The 21,179-nt window shown below is 37.1% G+C and overlaps 1 protein-coding gene across 2 annotated transcripts in view; it reads right to left on the bottom strand.

Annotated features, from left to right (window-relative positions):
• Positions 1-21,179, bottom strand: part of ngfrb (nerve growth factor receptor b) — a 56,307-nt gene that overhangs the window by 9,594 nt on the left and 25,534 nt on the right. Inside the window, exon 4 of one of the 2 annotated variants that reach the window (XM_048170383.1) lies at positions 252-420. In XM_048170383.1, coding sequence (XP_048026340.1) covers positions 252-420 — 169 coding nt within the window. Of the gene's footprint in view, positions 1-251; positions 523-21,179 lie in introns of both variants that reach the window. The other variant, XM_048170382.1, reaches the window with a different exon arrangement.

The raw sequence follows: 21,179 nt of genomic DNA, 5'->3' as shown, positions 1-21,179 counted from the left end.
TTTGAATGTGCTTCATCCAATCACAAATGAAAGTCAGGAATGTTTTTTATTCTAATCTGGGATCAGTGGCTCTGTTTTACCTCACATAATAAACAATGCACTCGTGATGGATCAGATGGAAAAACGGCCTAGAAGCATTTTTTTTCCTTCTTTCCTTTATAAAAATAACTGAACTAAAGCCTACATAGCACTGTGCTTTGTGAGTGGAGATAAAAACCTCAAGGGGAGAGAATAATTCCAATCCTCCTCACCGTTTAAAGATGATGAAGGCCACCAGGCCCAGCAGCACTGCAGCCAGTATGGAGGTGTAGATGGGAATGAGGTTGTCGCTCAGCCCAGGGAGTCTCGTCCGTCCAGGGTCAGCCGTGGTCACGCTCTCCGTAGGACTGTCAGGTGGAGACTTGTCTGTATATGAGACAACTGATGGAGCAGGAGAAGAAAATGTAGGAAGGGAAGGAGCAGGTGTAACATATGGAATAGGAGGAGGAGAAGGAAAGGTTGAGCTGTTAGGAGGATCTAAATCTGTTGGAGGAAAGGGACAAAGAAAGACAAAATCTGTTAGTTGCTAAAAAGCTGTTTTAGTATGTGAAATGGCATGAGAGGTTTCTGAAGCAAGCTTACAAATGTATACATACATATACATATGTGTACATATATAAAAATTAGTTTCTGCTTGAATAAGGTTTGCTGTGTTTAAGTTAGTAATTTAAAGGGATAGTTCATGTCTTTCATTATTTACACACCTTCATGTTGTTCTAATCATGTATACACAAAAGAAGATGTTTTAAAAAATGTTCATTCATTCAAAATATCTTCTTATGTGTTCCACAGAGCATAATATTGTAAAATTGAGTTAAAGCACATTAGTACTAAGACTGCTTTGTCTTGGCCCTTGTGAGCTCTGTTCGCCGGCAAGCTAAAAAATGATTCTTTTCATTGGATTATCTTTGATTCAATTGGGGGCCGTAATAAACAGGCTTTGTCCTGAGTCAAACCTAATGGACACTCAGATAGTGCAGGAGACTATGATTAGATTGGAGAGGTATAAGCTCAGCCCAAGTAGGACAGGCCTCGCCCGGGGCTACTGTGTGTGTGTGTGTGTGTGTGTGTGTGTGTGTGTGTGTGTCAATGGGTGGTGTAAGTTATACCATAGACAGATGGACAGACACATTGAAGATCATCAGATATTCTGGCTGTAGGGGGATGGGGGGTCATTGGGGGTTTGGTTTGGGGAAGGACCATGCTCTAGGGAATGTTGCGTATGGATTTATTGATCAAAGTACTGCAGCATGAAACATTTTGGAGATAATTTTTGGGCATGTGAGCTTGTTTTGTGGCAAGCATAGTAATTGACCTCATTCATGAAACACGAAGTAGAACACAATTTCTGTAGAAATAGCTTTGAAACAATATTGATTGCATGGAATGGAATGTAACAATTTACATAAGAATATTTTTCAAATGATATTGTTTCAAGTTAAAAGCTGCTATGTGGTTGCTAGGGTGTTCTGGGTCAGTTGCTAATAGAGTGCAACCCACTTTTTCAGCAGCCTTGGTTCCTGTAAGTATTATTTTCATTCATTTTTCCCCATAGGAATCTTTAAAGTCTTTGTTAAAGAGTTATAAGCCATGAACCAAATCAAACCAAAAAAAGCATTTAAAAATCAGACAAAAAGACCAAAGGTACAAAACTGAGGGAAAGTACTAAAACCCAATGAAGTGAATGGCAATCTGATTAAAAATAATGTAGTATTATAAAAGACTACTGATTTAAAAATGTTGATTTTGTCCGGGCAACTAAAAAGTCACTGTTTGGATTTAAATAGGCAAAGACTTAAAGGCCCGCTGATGTGTCTTGGAGCACGCAGCATTTTTCAATGTGATGACGTGATTTCAACTGAAACAGGAAAACAGGGCGATATATTGAACAGCCCCGCCCCATTTTTAAAATAGCCAATAGCATTTCATTTTTATCACAGCTCAGCCAGAGCTGTTAAACTCAGTAAAACCTCTGTTTCCTTTTAATATCCAACCGTTTCTCCTCCTAATCTCCTCTATATCACTTTAAAATATAGCATTCTGTGCTGAATTCAAATGGGTCCGATACCTTTTGTGGTCTGAGCTGTCTCGCAGATATGATTCGCAATGTGCTCTCATGTCTCTGGACCAGAGCAGACTGCTCGCGCTGCAGCGGTTCACGTTATACTAACGCAAAAACGGACTTCATTCATGTCAATGGAAAGCATATTTACACTGTCTGAATCGTTCCCTATTCTCTATATAGTGCACTATGTGCCATTCACCATGTAGAAACTAGTAAATGTGTGAACAAATGACCGATTTCAGCCGCAGCTTCAGTATCTGTTGATAGTGTAGGAGGGGGCGGGACTTCAGATTCTAGAGAGCATTTGATTGGACGGAAGATTTGATGAGAAGCCGAAGTGCGATGTGATGTCATGAAAATCCGTGATCCATTTTAGCGGAAGTGAGAGACTGTAAGTTTTGAATGCTTATATCTCCTAAATGCGAATTTTGTCATTGTTTTGGAATACGCCAGCTTATTCATAACACTAAGGCTAACATATGCATACTAAAAGCTAAAAAACTGAATTTTGGATTTTAAGAGCCTATGACTGGATCATTATTGCTGTGATTAATATGTTCTATGTTTGGCACCAGATCTTTTAACCCTAATTGATGGAGTGTGTAGCTTTTCATTTATTAAACAACATCATGGCCATATTCCAGGATGGCAATGTCAAGATTCATCAGGCTCAAATTGTGAAAGAATGGTTGGGAGGGAGCATGAATATTTATAACATCTCAAAATTTATTTCCATCAAGAGGTACATCAATTTTTGGTCAAGATCTTGTATTGCCACCCAGAGGATCAGCTCCGCCTCCGGGCGGCGCCGTAAATTCTACTGTCAATCAGCGAATCCTAAGCGGACCCATGTCGGATCCGCAGACGCGCGCGCACCTTTACTGTAACGGTTGTATCAATTTGCAGGTCCCAAATGGACCCGCTGCGGAGGTAAGGTTTTAATCGCGGATGCAGCGCGGAGCCACGGCGGGTCCGCGATCCGCCTTCATTGCGGATCCGTCACTGCGCGCAAGTAGACGCCGATATGGGTCCGTTCGCGGATACGTTCCGGAAGCCGCGATACCTCTTTTGCTGTGAGGGTAGCGCACACAAAAGTAGTAGCTATTCCGTGCTCAGGCACGCTTTGCGCTCACACTGCATGCGAACCGCGCTCAAGCCCAACCAAACCGCGCTCTGGCCCACCTCTTCCAAGCGGGCCAGGGCCGGCTAAACGAACTGCGCCAGGGCACAGAACAGAGCACTCACACTTGTCAAACGAACCAGGCTTTGAGGGTAAAATGCGCTCGGGGATGGTTCAGACCGCCTAGTGTGAGAACACCCTAAATTAATCTTTGGATAACAGATTTCCAATGTGACCCTGCTGAACCCCAATATGCACATCACCATCATGACAACACTATACTTTAGCTGAATATCTCTGAAATGTATAGCATCAACTTCTTTTTTTCTCAAAGCTGAAGAGCAAACAAATACAGCAGAACAAACTGTAAGCTGTCAGTCAAACTGACTTAATTTGTGTGATAAATCTATTCTCTTGATCTGTCGTGCTTTCATTGACTTGCACAGTATAATTCTGACACTTTAATAGTATTTATAGCACCTTGCTTAATAAAACTTGCTAACTTGCTAACATATGCATACTAAAAGCTAAAAAACTGAATTTTGGATTTTAAGAGCCTATGACTGGATCATTATTGCTGTGATTAATATGTTCTATGTTTGGCACCAGATCTTTTAACCCTAATTGATGGAGTGTGTAGCTTTTCATTTATTAAACAACATCATGGCCATATTCCAGGATGGCAATGTCAAGATTCATCAGGCTCAAATTGTGAAAGAATGGTTGGGAGGGAGCATGAATATTTATAACATCTCAAAATTTATTTCCATCAAGAGGTACATCAATTTTTGGTCAAGATCTTGTATTGGCAATGCAAGAGTCAAGCACTCTGTAAAGTCTACTCCAGCACATCCCAAAGACTTTTAATGAATGGACTCAGAGGTGCCAATTCATGAGTGAAAATGATCCTTCATGCTCTCTCCCAACCATTCTTTCACAATTTGAGCCTGATGATTCTTGACATTGTCATCCTAGAATATGGCAGGATGTGTCTTCCTACATGGTTGTTTAAGAAATGAAAAGTTACACACTCCAGTTAGGGTTAAAAGAACTGTTCCCAAACATAGAACATGCTAGAAACATAATAATCAAAGCAATAATGATCCAATCATAGACTCTTAAAGGATTAGTTCACTTTGAAATAAAAATTAGCCCAACTTTTACTCACCCTCAAGCCATCCTAGGTGTATATGACTTTGTTGTTTCAGATGAATACAATTGGAGAAATATTAATAAATATCCTGACGCATCCGAGCTTTATAATGGCAGTGATAGGGTTCAATGAGTATGAGCTGAACAAAGTGCTTCCATTCGCATCCATCCATCATAAATATGTGCTCCACACGGCTCCGGAGTGTTAATAAAGGCCTTCTGAAGCGAAGCAATGCATTTGTGTGAAAAAAATATCCATAATTAAACAAGTAATGAAGTCGAATATCGAGCTTCCGTCAGACCGCCTTCCGTATGCAAAGTTATGAAGAAAGTGTGAACTGGCGTCGTGTCAATTATACTCTGTAAGTTAAATAGGGAAGGCAGTCTGGTGGAAGCTTGATATTCGACTTCATAACTAATTTTCATTAATTGTGTGAATTCTAATGCCTGATCTGATATGTAATTATTAATGTACAGTCAGATGTTCCTTATCTGTGTCAGTAAATCAAACCAGTGAATAAATGGTCAACTTCATGTTGTTTCTCTTATTAGGATGAAAATAATCTGTTATTTAAACGGCGATTAAATTATATATAGAAAGTGATCAAAAAGAGGGCTCCCTTTACAATCACTGGAGCTGTCAATCAAACAGCGCAAGTTTATCAGTGACTGATTTCTTTTTCCCGTTTTATTCAACGAATCTCTTAGTTACATCGCGTTTGCACTGTTAGTTATGATGAAAGCATTCGTTAGTGTGCCGAAATTGAGTTGCTATGACGAAATCATGCTTTCATGCGCTCAACAACATGTCTGTGATTGGCTACAGTGTTCATCACTGCAACCTTTCATGCTACAATCTAAATATAATGCCATAGATCTATGTAATGCTAAATGTAATGCTAAAAGTTTTTGATAGAGTAATACTTAGCTATTTCAGGCAAAGATGTTAGCCAATCACAGCAGTGGTTGTTTACACTGAAGTCTCACAGTAGACACGCCCCTTAAAACAGAGCGTTCAAATCAGAGGGCAAAAATCACGGTAGGAAAAATGCCTTTTATTTCTAAATTATGTCAATTTTTGATGAAAAAAGCATACTAACATTGTAAGTGCACCCCAGGAAACATTATAAAACACTAAAAAACGCAGTTCATGACCCTTTTAAGTATGACCAATATTAATAGTGATGTCAGCCTTAACAGACACCACTAGTATATTATCTTGAAAACATTATTTGAGTATCATATCAGGCTTTGAATTGTATTTGCAGGTAAACAGGCCAAAAATTCAATTTTTCAATTCATATCCGCTTCCTTTTTCCTCCTGCATAAGCACACACTCACTCACACATATTGAATCACTGGAAAAGGGACACCAGACACCATCATGGACAGAGATGTTCTTTGTCAAGAAACAATCCCCCCACCCCACCCACCCCCACACACACACACACACACACACACACACCATGTCTCTGTAAGTCCTCTGCCTCTCCGTATTGCTTTCTTTCTTTTCCATTATCTCTCCATCACATCTCTCTCATGCATGGTTGACCTTTAGTCGGGCGGTTATCCTCAGCTTCATAAAGACGTGACTCACTCATCTACACAGTTCTGTCTTTTCCTTTCTAATGCTCAGCTTCCTGCTCCTCTGTCCCTCTTAGTAGTTTATTATACTTCTGTTGTTTCTATATAGCACATTTACATATTGTTCTTATATACACAAATACCGTCTCAGCGGATGATCAGAGGCATACATATGAAGTGTCTCATGAGAAGGACCAGTGCCTCGATGTCACTGTTACCTGACAATGTGATAATGCCTGGCTTACATGATTGTAAACGGCCCGCAAATCGACCTGAATAGATCAAACTGGTGGGCAAAGATGAACTAGTTACAGAGTAAACAACTTACCCATTCAAACATTTGATCTGTGAATCATCACTTTATGTCAAGTCTGAACCAAAATGAACTTGAAAAGACTTAAAACTCAAAATTGTCAGTCAGTGAAACATAACGGTTCAGTATCTCCAGCACTCGCCAGATAAGGACTGTAAATAACAAAAATCTTTTGTATTGCGTCTTCATGGATTTAATACTAATTCAAAACTCTTTGGTTCCGGGACATTCCCGCTGCTTTCATCCTCTCAGATATGTGGTTAAAAATGTTCAGTTTCTTTCCTTGCATGCCCTCCTACGCACTTAACAGAAGTTTCATTTCCCTCTACAACCACATAACTCCCCAATTGTCTGACATATATTGAGAGGACAATAGTTTTAACATTAGTAACTGTCAGAAAAAAAGAATGTGCAATGTTTGCACCTCATATGTCTGTCAATGACATGAAAGACTAGTTATCGACTGTTGATCTCAAAAAGTTAATATGACATTGGTTCTCACCAGGGCACACTAGGGACCCTCAGGAAACTTTGTTTCCTTTGAACATGCAGGGGTCCCAGAGTCTTGAAAAACCTGGATATATGAGATTTCTTTTCTTACATGACATGGAAAAGTCATGTAATTAATAAAATAATAAAACTCCATGGACATTTTTATAATTAATATACATTTTTATAGTTATGCCAAGTTGTAAGATATTTTTTGGGTAGAAATTTTGATAACACTTTATTTTACAGTGTCCCTGTTACACATTTTGCATGTAGTTGCTATATTAATAACAGTTAATTATGCAAAATTACATGCAACTAACCCTAAACCAAACCTTTACCCTAACCCTAATTATATAGTAAGTACATGTAGATAATTACTATTACTCAGTACTTAATTGTATAATTACACTGTTACAAGGACACCTTAAAATAAAGTGTAACTGATTTTTATTTTTAACTTTTTTTTTTTAATTTGTGGGGCCTTCAAATATTTTTGTGGACAACGAGGAGCCTTGCAGTAAAAAAAAAGGTAGAGAACCACTGATATAAGGGTGTCTCTTCAGTTATTACATGCGTATTACATGTATTCCAAACAAAACTTCAACTTCATGCCCAATACACAATTACCACATTCAGAAAATCACAGCAATAATGCAATTTGCTGACATATGCTGAGATTTATATCAGAAAAGCTTTTTAGCAAATATGTAGTCAATATTCAGTTTCATCCACTAACCAGGGGTGAGTTTCCCGAAAGCATCGTTAGCCAACTATGGTCGTAAGTCCCATTGAACTCTATTGGTAACGACGGAACTTGAGACCATAGTTCGCTTTGGGAAACGCACCCCAGTTCGTAAGGCATTAGATGCAAATAATGTTATGTATGTAAAATGTACGTAAGCTCATAGCACTGTATGTGCAAAATATGAGCGAGGTATTTTTGAATCTAATTTAGAAAATAGTCAGATTCAAGTGTTTACATGCACAGTTTTTTTTTTCCCTGTTGATCGGATTAAGTCTACACCACCCATTTCAATCCGATCTGTGTCATTATTGTTATAGTTGTGGGTTGGACTTTGCTATTAGATTTACAATGATTTTTAAATCTTTGTTCATAGTTATCACTACAGTTTTCATTCTTAGTGTAAGAGACCTTTATGTCAGTAAGAAACCACCTAGCAACACCCTAGTAACCACCCAGAACACCCTAGCATTGGGCTGTTGGTCACTTCCAGTGTAGACACAGTTGTATTTGGGACAATAGTGCTTACTATATGTTTCATTTCCACTGAAGTTGCAATATAATGTTACAGAACATCCCATACAGTATGAACAACAAAAGAGGACAGGCCTGGACAAACACAGTCTCCATTCTAACACATTTTATGGCATAATAGTCAGCATGTGTGCATTACTGTAATCATGTATGCCTGTGACAGCAAAATCAGAACAAAACCCACACACAGGCAGATAATTACTTTTCACAATCACAACTGTTTGATTGAGAAGGTCTATAATGAGATGATGATATGGAGAAAGTATTTCCTGTAAGCGAAACTGTGTCATTATGTTTATCGGAAAAAAAAAACGGCTACATGCCTTGTCACGCCGGAGAATATGTAGCGTGTTGTTCGTGTGCGTTCGTGTTCTCTGCAGCAAAATGTGATACCGCTCACAAGAGGTCAGTGTGAGTAACCTGAGAGTGCAGCTGAGAAACTCCATCTCTATTATCGACCACAAACACTTCTGTACATATGCTTTCTCCCCCTCGCCACTAAATCTGTCTCCTGATACACATCTGTCTTTTCTTCTGCTTTCTTGTTTTCAGTTCTCTTGTGTTTTCATTCTTTCTTTCAGATCTTTTGTTATACTAATATTTTCTTCCTCTTTCAAATCCTTTTTTCGCTATTGTTTTATTAGCAAGCCACAAAATCATATGATCTGTATCATGTCAAAAGAGTCAAATTGTGTCCCTCTAATCACCAAGTTAACCTGGTCTAGGGTAAGTTAACTATGTCATCCACTGCTCAGAGTCAGAGCTCACTGGCGAGGAAATCTGAGCTTCAATCAGTACTTCCTACTACCTGATTTAATTAAGTGCTAATGCATAAATGCTGTTCACTGTCACTCATGATCTTTAGGGCTTCCTGTCAGTTATAAGTCAAGAATATTTCCTTTTTCTGTAACAGATTACTTAGTGGTATTTAGGCTATTTATATTTAGACAAATAAATGTATTATGAAATCTCTTTTGAAATAAATATGTACATTAGCAATGTGAACATATATAGGCACCACTAACATTATCTTAATTTTTTATTTGTTATAGGAACCTGGCGTGAGTTGCAAGATCTGCATTCTGCCTGAATGCTTCTGAACCCTAATGTTAACATGGGGACACTTTATTTTACAGTGTCCTTACATGTAGTTACTTTTGTAATAACTATAAATTATGCATAATTACATGCAACTAACCCTAAACCAAACACTAACCTACACCTAACCCTATACTAAGTACATGTAGCACATGTATAATTACACTGTAATACTGACACCTTAAAATAAAGTGTAAACCTTTATTTTAAGGTGATGTAGTTACACGTTACATGAAGTATATATGCTATAGCATTTTAAAGTAGATGATAGTATTTGTTAGGGATGCACATTTGTGTAATTATACTGTAACAATGTTACAATGTTGTTCAAATTAAAATTTCCTGATAATTTACTCACCCCCATGTCATCCAAGATGTTCATGTCTTTCTTTCTTCAGTCAAAAAGAAATGAAAGTTTTTGATGAAAACATTCCAGGATTTTTCTCCATATAGTGGACTTCAATGGAGCCCAAACGGTTGAAGGTCAAAATTACAGTTTCGGTGCAGCTTCAAAGAGCTCTACACAATCCCAGACGAGGAATAAAAGTTTTATCTAGAGAAACCATTGGCCATTTTCTAAAAAAAAAAAAAAAAAAAAAAATTATATAAGTTTTAACCATAAATGCTCATCTTGAACTAGCTCTCTTCTTCTTCTCTATTTGAATTTCAGCAGTGTAGACGCTGCTAAGTGTATTACTGCCCTCCACAGGTCAAAGTTTGAACTAATTGTTATATACTTGCACTAGCATATTGTATATGACAATTTAGTTCAAACTTTGACCTGTGGAGGGCAGTAATACACTTAGCAGTGTCTACACTGCTGACATTCAAATACAGAAGAAGAAGAGAGCTAGTTCAAGATGAGCATTTATGGTTAAAATGTATAAAATGTTTTAATTTTTTTTTAGAAAATGAGCGATGGTTTCTCTAGATAGGCCCTTATTTCTCGTCTGGGATTGCTGTAAACTGTCATTTTGACCTCCAACCATTTGGGCTTCATTGAAGTCCACTATATGGAAAAAAATCCTGGAATGTTTTCATCAAAAACCTTAATTTCTTTTCAACTGAAGAAAGAAAGACATAAACATCTTGGATGACATGGGGTGAGTAAATTATCAGGAAATTTTCATTTGAAAGTGAACTAATCTTTTAAAATAAAGTGTAACCATTAAAGCGATAGTTCACCCAAAAATGAAAATTCTGTCATCATTTACTCACCCTTGAGTTGTTCCAAACATATATGAATTTCTTTGTTCTGCTGAACACAAAGGAAGATATTTGGAAGAATGTCAGTAACCAAACAGATCTCATCCCCTATTGACTACCATAGTAGGAAAAATAAATACTATGGAATACTATGTTATGTTATGTTATGTTATGTTATGTTATGTTATGTTTATGGTATGGTATGGTTTGATATTTATTTATTTATTTTATAATTATGTAATGGCTGATAACCAATAAATGACTGTCATAAAAATTCTATACTATTTTCTATAATTAAAAATAAAATCATTCAAACATTATAATGTGCAGCATGAAATATGGATATTCAATTTGAGACTTGCTCAAAATTACTGTTTATATTAAATTATTAGTGTCTTTAAATATTAACTTTAAGTGAGTGCTAGAAGATGGCAAAAAAAATCACTAATCAAGAAGGAAACATTACAGTTGGCAAATCCTGAATGATATGTAACATGTTTTGATTGATTTGTGAGGGTTTTTTATGCTTGTTGAATACATTTGTACTCAGTTTTATTTTAATAGTCTTTGATTATCTTTTTGTTTAAAAGTATAAAATTGTGCCCCCCCAAAAATCTGAGCCTGCTCCCTACCCCCATTCCTGGTTAAAGGGTTAGTTCACCCCAAAATGAAAATTCTATTTAATCACCCTCATGTCGTTCCAAACCCGTAAGGCTTTCGTTCATCTTCGGAACACAAATTAAGAACTTATTAATGAAATCTGAAAGATTTCTGTCCCTCCATAGACAGCTACGCAACTACCAATTTTTCTTTTTTTTCACAACTACAACTTTGATGCTTCAAAAAGTTCATAAAGAGATCGTAAAACTAATCCATATGAATTGAGTGGTTTAGTCCAAATTTTCTGAAGAGACTCGATCACTTTATATGATGAACAGATTTAATTTAGGCTTTTATTAACATATAAACATTGATCAGCGAACAAAAACAGAAGCGCAACCGAAACTGCTTGACGCGCGAGAACAAACCTCTTCCGGAAGCTCAAACGTGCTTCGTAACACATGAATAAACCTCACTGGTTCTTCCAGAAGGTCAAAAATGCTGCGTAACACATGAGAATGAACCTCATTGGTTCTTGCACATCAAGAAACATGCATGAGCTTCCATTTACCACAACTGATACGCAAGTTGATGAATGTTTATATGTGAATATAAGTCTAAATTCAATCTGTTCATCATATAAAGTGATCGAGTCTCTTCAGAAAATTTGGACTAAACCTCTCAATTCATATGGATTCGTTTTACAATCTCTTTATGAATTTTTTGATGCATTAAAGTGTCAGTGGCATAGCTGTCTATGGAGGGACTGAAAGCTCTCAGATTTCATCCAAAAGATATTCATTTGTGTTCCAAAGATGAATGAAAGTACGGGTTTGGAACGACATGAGGGAGGGTGTGTAATTAATGACAGAATTTTCATTTTTGGGTGAACTAGCCCTTTAACATGGCCTATAACCGCCAGTCCGCCACGCCTCATTAACTTCACTAGCCAATGAACTTCTGTGCTTGAATGTCAGTGATGTCATCCGGACGCACTCTTGCCACACAATATAGTGGGTGAACCTTGACATTAGTGTTGTAAAGGGGAAGATTGTGAGATAAAAGAATAGATGTAAATTGTTCTCAACTGAAAGGATTCTTTTGGAAACTTTGGCGCAAAAAAAAAAAAAAAAAACCTTTGTATGAAGCTGAAATTCCACATTGGGCATCTTGGAATTTCAGCGATGTAATTCCAGCCACAATCCCAGCTATATCCCAGAGGAAGAGTAGGACAGAATCACTGACCCAAAAGCTTCAGAAATTTATAAGTCAGAAAACTTACTTCATATGGGGTGACAAAAGCTCAGGCACACGCCAGACAGTCACCCCTGGACCCTCACATCAGGGCAAAGCATTGCGTTACCCCAGAAAACAGCCCATCGCTCTGTCCACTAATGTCATAGGGCACATGCCAGACAAGTGCAGACAGCTGGGGATGAGCAGTTGTCATGAATGGACACACTTCATTGTCATAGGATGACGAGGGTGGGGTAAACAGAGAGAGAGATTGATTATTTCTGCCCAGTACAGACAGACGTCTCTGTTTCAAGGCATACATTGTACTAGGCTGAAAGAGAGGTCAAAGTTAAAGAGTCAATATGGGTGATGATAAATCTTTAGGTTTGGATGGGAGGGATATTGACCAATAAAGCTCCTCTGTGTGCTTGCACACACACACAAACACAGTGTTGAGAGCCCTCCAGTGTCTAATGGCCACTTACAAATAAAAGTTTCATTTTTAAAGTTTCATAATACCATACAAATAAATTTATACAAAATTGATTTAAAATTATTAATTTTTCATGTACTTTTTTGACCTTAGATTTCAATTCAAAAGTGAAATTATTTCTCAAGACAAGTAATTCTATTTCCTTTACCATATATTGTCATTACTATAATGTGAAAAAGAAATAATCATACTATATGTTGCATCATGTATATGTATATATGTATAACTGCATTACAACAATGAGAATTCAATGAGAATCACCTTCAACAATGTTAGTGATTTCAAAGCTTAAATTTATGTGAGTGTTAAATGATGGCAAAAGGAATTACTGTAGCATTTTTATATATGATGCTTGTTCAATCAATTTGTACTTAGATTTGGTTTTGTAATCTTTGATTATCTTATTTTTTTAAGTATAACATGAAGAGCATAAATTTATTAAGATTATTAATTTTTATGTAAATCTTTATTTCTTTAGTTCTAAAGTTGTAACATTATTTTTTCTCAACAATAATCCCATTTCCATTCTTATTACGAAAATGCAAAAAATGTCATTACTGTAATGTGAAAAAAAAACATACTGTTTATGTTGTGTTATTTATACATCACAATAGTTTTTGTGGTATTGCATTTGTACGGATTCAAAATAACTGTATTACAGGAATGAGAATTTAATGAGAATCATCAATGACAACAAAACCTTCAAAGCAAAACTTCCTGATGAATTATGGTAATAAGAACTGTCGTGCTGCAAAAAACGTAACTGCACAAAAAAGCCTCTGTGTTCTTTGCCAAAAACTCTTTTTTTTATCCCTTTGATTTTGGGGTGAAATGTGACCTGTTCTTGTAAGATTTACCCAATTTATGGGGCTCTCTGACACATACCACACACCAACACAACTTCATGCTTTTTAATGAAATTACACGCCACTTTCATGGTGCTTGTTCTCACACATGACTAATCTCCCATTATATCTGAAGATCTGGTTGCTTTCACACTTGGTCCTCTTCAAGGGTCTGAGCACGTTTTGCTGGCTTTATGGCCCATATGTGAACACTCCAAACAATCTCAGACCCTTTTAAAACGAAGCAAATCAAGATCATCTTGGAAGGTGTTCTGAGTACGGTTTGCAAACTGATGTGCATTGTGGACACAAATCGCTATGGGCTCACTTGATTTTCCCATTCGCAAATTCCCATTTAGTTTGGTCATTGGATGCCTCCATACAAATCTATTTATCAAGAGATCTGTTTTTGGTTCTTTTAAAAAGGACTCAGTTGTGAGAACCCTCAGTCCATTTTTTTATATTTCTGCAGCATCTATAGTCTAGTAATTTCTAATGTTCCTGATACATACATTCTTTATTTGAAACAGACGCCTCATTTCAACGAACACCATATTTAATTTGGTGTCAATTTCCATGTTTATATCCCAAGACAAACTGAAATCAGTAGCCACCCGTGACCTATGACCTCTCACCTTCATGTTAAGACCTCGGAAAGAGGTCAGATGGGGTCAGAGAAAATCTCGTGTTGATCATTGACAGATAAACATCAGGCACACAGTTACACACACATGTCTCGGCAGATACGTATAAACTGATCCAAACCACATTGTCAGTATTTAATGTTTGCCGATTAGCTATTGACGATGGTATTAATAATCTTTGTTCAAAACACTTACTTGTCAAAGAAAATCCAGAAAAATAAAGAAATTTTATTAAAGCTGCAGTCCGCAACTTTTTTTGTGTTAAAAATTTACAAAAATTATATAATGAGAATATACAACATGAATCCATTTTCCAAACCGTGCTTTTGTCTTACCCTGAATCATTATGGTACACTTATAATAAGTGTTTATAATCGGACTATTTTAGATCGGACTGGTAGGACCTGCCGCAGGGTATCGCAGTAACTGCGTGACTCGCCACAGACATACACACGGAGAAAAGTAGCTCCGGCTAGAATGTTCCTCCGCAAGACGCTTGCAATTCTGTTTAATAACCACTAGAGGGCCAAAAATCGCGGACAGCAGCTTTAACTGAACCGATATTGTTATATTGTTTATTGTTCATACTTTAGTTTGTGGATAAATATCAAAATATAACAAACAGGTTATACTTAGATTTATGTATTTGAAGAGACCTCACACTGTACTTATTAAAGTAATACGATTTGGAGCAGAATGAGAAGGATGTTTGTTCTGATATGCTAATGAGCTAATGATAATGATACGTTAATGCTTCAGATTGTGAGTTGTTGAGGAGAAGTGTTCTATTAGTTTCCTATGTGGTCGGATTTGCTATTTTTGCGTGGCGAATGAGACTTGTATTTACAGAAGAGAATATCATAGGGACATACCATAATCTATAGGAATGAAACATTACAAAAGATAGGCTATCTTCATTGTTTTTCTTAGACAGCAAAGCGATTAAAATGAGAGCAGATGAAGACTTCTCACTAAGTCTTCTGATTCCCAAATTTGTTCTATTGAAAAAATATATTATATTATACCAAGATATAAATAATTTAGGAGAAACACCTAAAACAGTTATGAAACATAACTGAGAGAATTAGAGAAGCGCTTAAAAAGAAATAACAGTAAATGCGCATAATCATAAAAAAACTTGTTAATATCAGTTAAAGGCAGAGTAGGTAAAAAAATGTATAAAAAACTTTTTTTCAAAATTTGTTTAAACTTTATTTATATATCAATACATAATTAAAATGTAAGTACTCTGAAAAAGAAAGTATAAAAATCGAGTGTCTGTAGACCTCTCACGACTGTTTTAAAGACAGCTCATTATTTCCATTCACTCCACCCCCTCCCTTCTGGGCTCCTTCCAAAGCCACGCCCCCAAAACGCATGAACGCGCGACTCCGACCACTGAGCTGGAAGACGCATTATTTACCTGAGACGAGCGGAGAGGAAGGAGCACAGTGCATGTAGTGACATCATGTCAGAATCACATGTAATAAAAATAACTTTATAATTATGAAGATAAACAAACAAGATTTTAGTACTCACTATCAAGCTAGCATATTGATATTGGTAAAGTTTAAAATATATATTTTTTGATTCGCTAACGAGCTAGTTATCTATAAGGCAAAGCTAAAAACAGGTTGCATGATACACGTTTTTCCATTACCATCATTTACACTGTGATGAAGATGAATTTCGTCTAAGATTCATAACATATACGTTGTTCTACAGGTAAACAGAGTAACATACACTCAAATATCAACTCACAACTGCATTGCAGACACAAAATAATAACACACACATACAACAAAGTGTGTACGACACACACAGATACAAGATAAAGACATCAGTAAACATAGGTAGAGAATATAAAAACAAAACAAAGGCGAAAAAAAACGTGCAGGTAAACTTACAGGTGAACATGGTAAAAGAGTTAGACAGAGGGTAAATATAGTTCTAAGAAAAGTTCCTAGATGCGGAGTAACGTTAGGCCTACTATCTGTTAAACATGTATTTAGATATCTAAAGCAAAATTATGCACAATTCAACACTATAGCTATCATCTTGAGCTAGGCCTATAGATTATTTATCGTCTCTACTACGGCTCGCTAAGTAATGTTATGTTAGCTATATTACGCAGCGACGTGTGCTAATGACACATGCTTCATGAAAAAATAAACAAAAAAATATGTATGATCAAAATACAAAAAGAAAGATTTACCTGTCCAGCAGAAATAAAGCCATCAAGGAGTCACTTTTCAGCCCCTTGAGTTCCCTCAGTTCTCGCCATCACTGGAGAGCCACGCCGATATTAACTCGCGTTTTATTTCTTTGTTTATCCAAAGTCTTTTTGTTCATTGCCTTTTCTTGTGCTGTTACTGTCTTCCTTTTTTGCCTGGTTTGCCTTCACGTACTGTGAATTTTGCTTGCTGTTTCTCTGCCATTGTTTTGGTATTCCTAGGATCCATGCCTCTTGAATTCCCCAAATCAAACATGCGCGCGCAAGTGGGCAGGTCATGTGTGGCAAAAGGGTGGTTGCCATGGTTGCGAGAGAGTGACAGTCGCCTAAGCCAATCCTATGTTTCGTCCCGGATGGAAATAATGAGCTGTGTTTAATACAGATTAAACGGTCTAGAGTCACTCGATTTTTATACTCTTTTTATCAGAGTACTTACATTTTAATTATGCATTGATATATATAGAAAGTTTAAACAAATTTGGAACAAAATTTTTTGCCTACCCTGCCTTTAATATCACTTGTACTCCATTTGTAAAACAACTCAGCCTGTATGTGGATTAGCTGTCCCATTATCACTTGATGTTAGTATTTATTCTTAGCTAGCGATTTTCATAACTGTTGAGTATCATTTGGTACAAGCAATTTCAATGCATGCATTTGAGCCAGTCTGAATTATTAGCTGCTTTAAAACAGTTTTAAAGGGATAGTTCACCCAAAAATGAAAATTTGACGTTTATCTGCTTACCCCTAGGGCATCCAAGATGTAGGTGATTTTGTTTCTTCAGTAGAACACAAATGATGATTTTTAACTTTTATATATTTTATATCATATATTTTTACTTTTCAACCATTGCAGTCTGTCAGTCATATAATGCATGGCAATGGTAACAAAATATATGAGAGTAAAAAAAACATGCACAGACAAATCCAAATTAAACCGTGCCTCTCGTGACGACACATTGATGTCCTAAGACACGAAACGATCTGTTTGTGCGAGAAATCAAACAGTATTTATATAATTTTTTACCTCTAATACACCACTATGTCCAACTGCAGGCACAGCTGATGGTTTAAGTCGTACGTGATCCTCTCCGGGGTATGTAAAATCATCAGGGGAAAAATGACCGCTGCAGACTTTCAACAACTTTAGTACGTTAATGGGTGTGTTGATATCCAGCCAAAGAGCAATCAACCATAACTTCAGGCGAGCAGGCTCAGAAGTTGGGAATACATGGAAAGTCACCACTCCTGAATGAGTTCACGTGAGAGAACGTAATCTTTTAGTTTTAAGTCGGTTTGAACAATCCGGATAAGCGCAAGTAAGTACCATTTTGATTAGCCGTCGAACCTACAATGTTTGTGCACTGTGTAAACAATGAGTGACGTATATGCGCGAGAGATCACTTCTGGCGCTTACGTAAACTACGCCAGTTGCGTACACACCTCACGCGCCGGATACCGTGTGCGTGCTCAAGGCTGTTGGACATAGTGGTGTATTAGAGGTAAAAAATTATATAAATACTGTTCGGTTTCTCCCACAAACCGATCGTTTAGTTAAAAAACATAATTTGTTTCATCATTTCAAAAACATCATTTCATTTTTGGGTGAACTATCCCTTTAAGACACCTTTCTACTGAATCACAGATTATGTCCATGCATACACTGCACAAAATGCTCAAAATGACCTCATATACCCTACTGTGCAAAAGATTTAGTTTGTCTCAGTTTCATCTGTTTCTTCATGTAATCACAGACAGATTCAATGATGGTGAGAGCAGATCTGCGTGTGGAGCACCAGTTGTCAAGACTCCTTGTGTATTCAAAAATCTCACTGGATTGTTAAAATTAAAGGATTAGTCCACTTTTAAATAAACTTTTCCTGATAATTTACTCACCCTCATGTCATCCAAGATGTTCATGTCTTTCTTTCTTCAGTCGAAAAGAAATTTATAGTTTTTGATGAAAACATTCCAGGATTTTTCTCCATATAGTAGACTTCAGTGGGCACCAAACAGTTGAAGGTCAAAATTAGTTTCACTGCAGCTTCAAATTGTTCAACACGATCCCAGATGAGAAATAAGGGTCTTATCTAGTGAAACCATCGCTCATTTTCTGAAAAAAATTGAAAATTATATAAGATTTATCCATAAATGCTCATCTTGAACTAGCTCTCATCTTCTTCTCTGTTTGAATTCCAACCGTGTAGACACTGCTAAGCGTATTACTGCCCTCCGCAGGTCAAAGTTTTGAACTAATTTTTATATGCAATATGCTAGTTCAATAGTATATAACAATTAGTTCAAACTTTGACCTGTGGAGGGCAGTATTACGCTTAGCAGTGTCTACAATGCTGGAATTCAAACAGAGAAGAAGATGAGAGCTAGTTCAAGATCAGCATTTATGATTAAATCTTATATAATTTTCAATTTTTTTTCAGAAAATGAGCGATGGTTTCTCTAGACAAGACCCTTATTTCTCATCTGGGATTGTGTAGAACAATTTGAAGCTGCAATGAAACTAATTTTGACCTTCAACTGTTTGGTGCCCATTGAAGTCCACTATAAGGAGAAAAATCCTGGAATGTTTTCATCAAAAACTTTAATTTCTTTTCGACTGAAGAAAGAAAGACATGGACATCTTGGATGACATGGGGGTGAGTAAATTATCAGGAAAAGTCTATTTAAAAGTGGACTAATCCTTTAAGGGCAAAATTAATGTTTGGAAATGTGAACTGATATTCCCTACTGACACACTACAGCAAAAGATATAAATAACTGGCTTAAAACCTTTTTTGGGAGGTGAATATACTGACATACCTTTTGCACAGTACTGACGTAGACTTTTGCACAGTTCTGTTCATTGTGTGTGTAATGCCATATTAAGAATACATTAAGAAAGTACACTGAAAATCCATTTATGTACCCTACTGCACTTAGTATGGTTTCTGGTAATGGCAGAACTTGGGCCATGTAAAGCCTCTTTCTCTGATCCACTTCTGAAACCGTGTTAGTGGCCAGACCAAAAACAAAGCCTGTAATGTTGACTGCAGATCTTTGAATGTGATCCTTAGTTCAAGATACTGTTTTAATTTTATTCACAGCTAAGTTCAGCTCAGCAATAAGATGACAAATATTAGGCTTCTGGCTACAGCAAGAACATCTGACGTTATAAAGTTCAGTGAGCTGGGCAATCACAAAGGTTGAAGTGTTTTTGGCTTTCTTGGTTTCAATCATATTACTTACAGTGGTGTGAAAAAGTGCTTGCCCCCTTCCTGATTTTTTTTATTTTTTTGCATATTTGTCACACTTTAATGTTTCAGATCATCAAACAAATTTAAATATGAATTGAAGATAACATAAGTAAACACAACATGCAGTTTTTAAATTAAGGTTTTTATTATGAAGGGAAAACAAAATCCAAACCCACATGGCCCTGTGTGAAAAAGTGCTTGCCCCCTAAACCTAATAACTGGTTGGGCCACCCTTAGCAGCAACAACTGCAATCAAGCGTTTGTGATAACTTGCAATGAGTCTGTTACAGCGCTGTGGAGGAATTTTGTCCCACTCGTCTTTGCAGAATTGTTGTAATTAAGCCACATTAGAGGGTTTTCGAGCATGAACCGCCTTTTTAAGGTCATGCCACAGCATCTCAACATGATTGAGGTCAGGACGTTGACTAGGCCACTCCAAAGTCTTCATTTTGTTTTTCTTCAGCCATTCAGAGGTGGACCTGCTGGTGTGTTTTGTATCATTGTCCTGCTGCAGAACCCAAGTTCACTTCCGCTTGAGGTCACAAACAGATGGCCGGACATTGTCCTTCAGGATTTTTTGGTAGACAGCGGAATTCATGGTTCCATTTATCACAGCAAGTCTTCCAGGATGTGAATCAGCAAAACAGCCCCAGACCATCACACTACCACCACCATATTTTACTGTTGGTATGATGTTCTTCCAAAAAGTTCAACTTTTGTCTTGTCAGTCCACAGAGTATTTTCCCAAAAGTCTTGGGGATCATCAAGATGTTTTCTGGCAAAACTGAGACGAGCCTTTGTTCTTTTTGCTCAGCCCATTCCCTTTCTTATGGTGGAGTCATGAACACTGACCTTAACTGAGCCAAGTGAGGCCTGCAGTTCTTTGGATGTTGTTGTGGGGTCTTTCGTGACCTCTTGGATGAGTCTTCACCGCGCTCTTGGGGTAATTTTGGTTGGCCGGCCACTCTTGGGAAGGTTCACCACTGTTCCATGTTTTCGCTATTTGTGTATAATGGCTCTCACTGTTTTTCGCTTGAGTCCCAAAGCTTTAGAAATGGCTTTATAACCTTTTCCAGACTGACAGATCTCAATTACTTTCTTTCTCATTTGTTCCTGAATTTCTTTGGATCTCAACATGATGTGTAGCTTTTGAGGATCTTTTGGTCGACTTCACTTTGTCAGGCAGGTCCTATTTAAGTGATTTCTTGATTGCGAACAGGTGTGGCAGTAATCAGGCCTGGGTGTGGCTAGAGAAACTGAATTCAGGTGTGATAAACCACAGTTAAGTTATGTTAACAGCGGGGGGCAAGCACTTTTTCACACAGGGCCATGTGGGTTTGGATTTTGTTTTCCTTCATTTAAAAACTGCATGTTGTGTTTACTTGTGTTATCTTTGATTCATATTTAAATTTGTTTGATGATCTGACATATTAAAGTGTGACAAACATGCAAAGAAATAAAAAATCAGGAAGGGGGCAAGTACTTTTTCACACCACTGTATCTATTTGTAGACATACCCCATCTACACGCAA

This window comes from Megalobrama amblycephala, linkage group LG20 (genome assembly GCF_018812025.1).
Source record: "Megalobrama amblycephala isolate DHTTF-2021 linkage group LG20, ASM1881202v1, whole genome shotgun sequence".
NCBI classification, from domain to species: domain Eukaryota; kingdom Metazoa; phylum Chordata; class Actinopteri; order Cypriniformes; family Xenocyprididae; genus Megalobrama; species Megalobrama amblycephala.
This window is presented reverse-complemented; position numbering and strand designations above follow the sequence as displayed.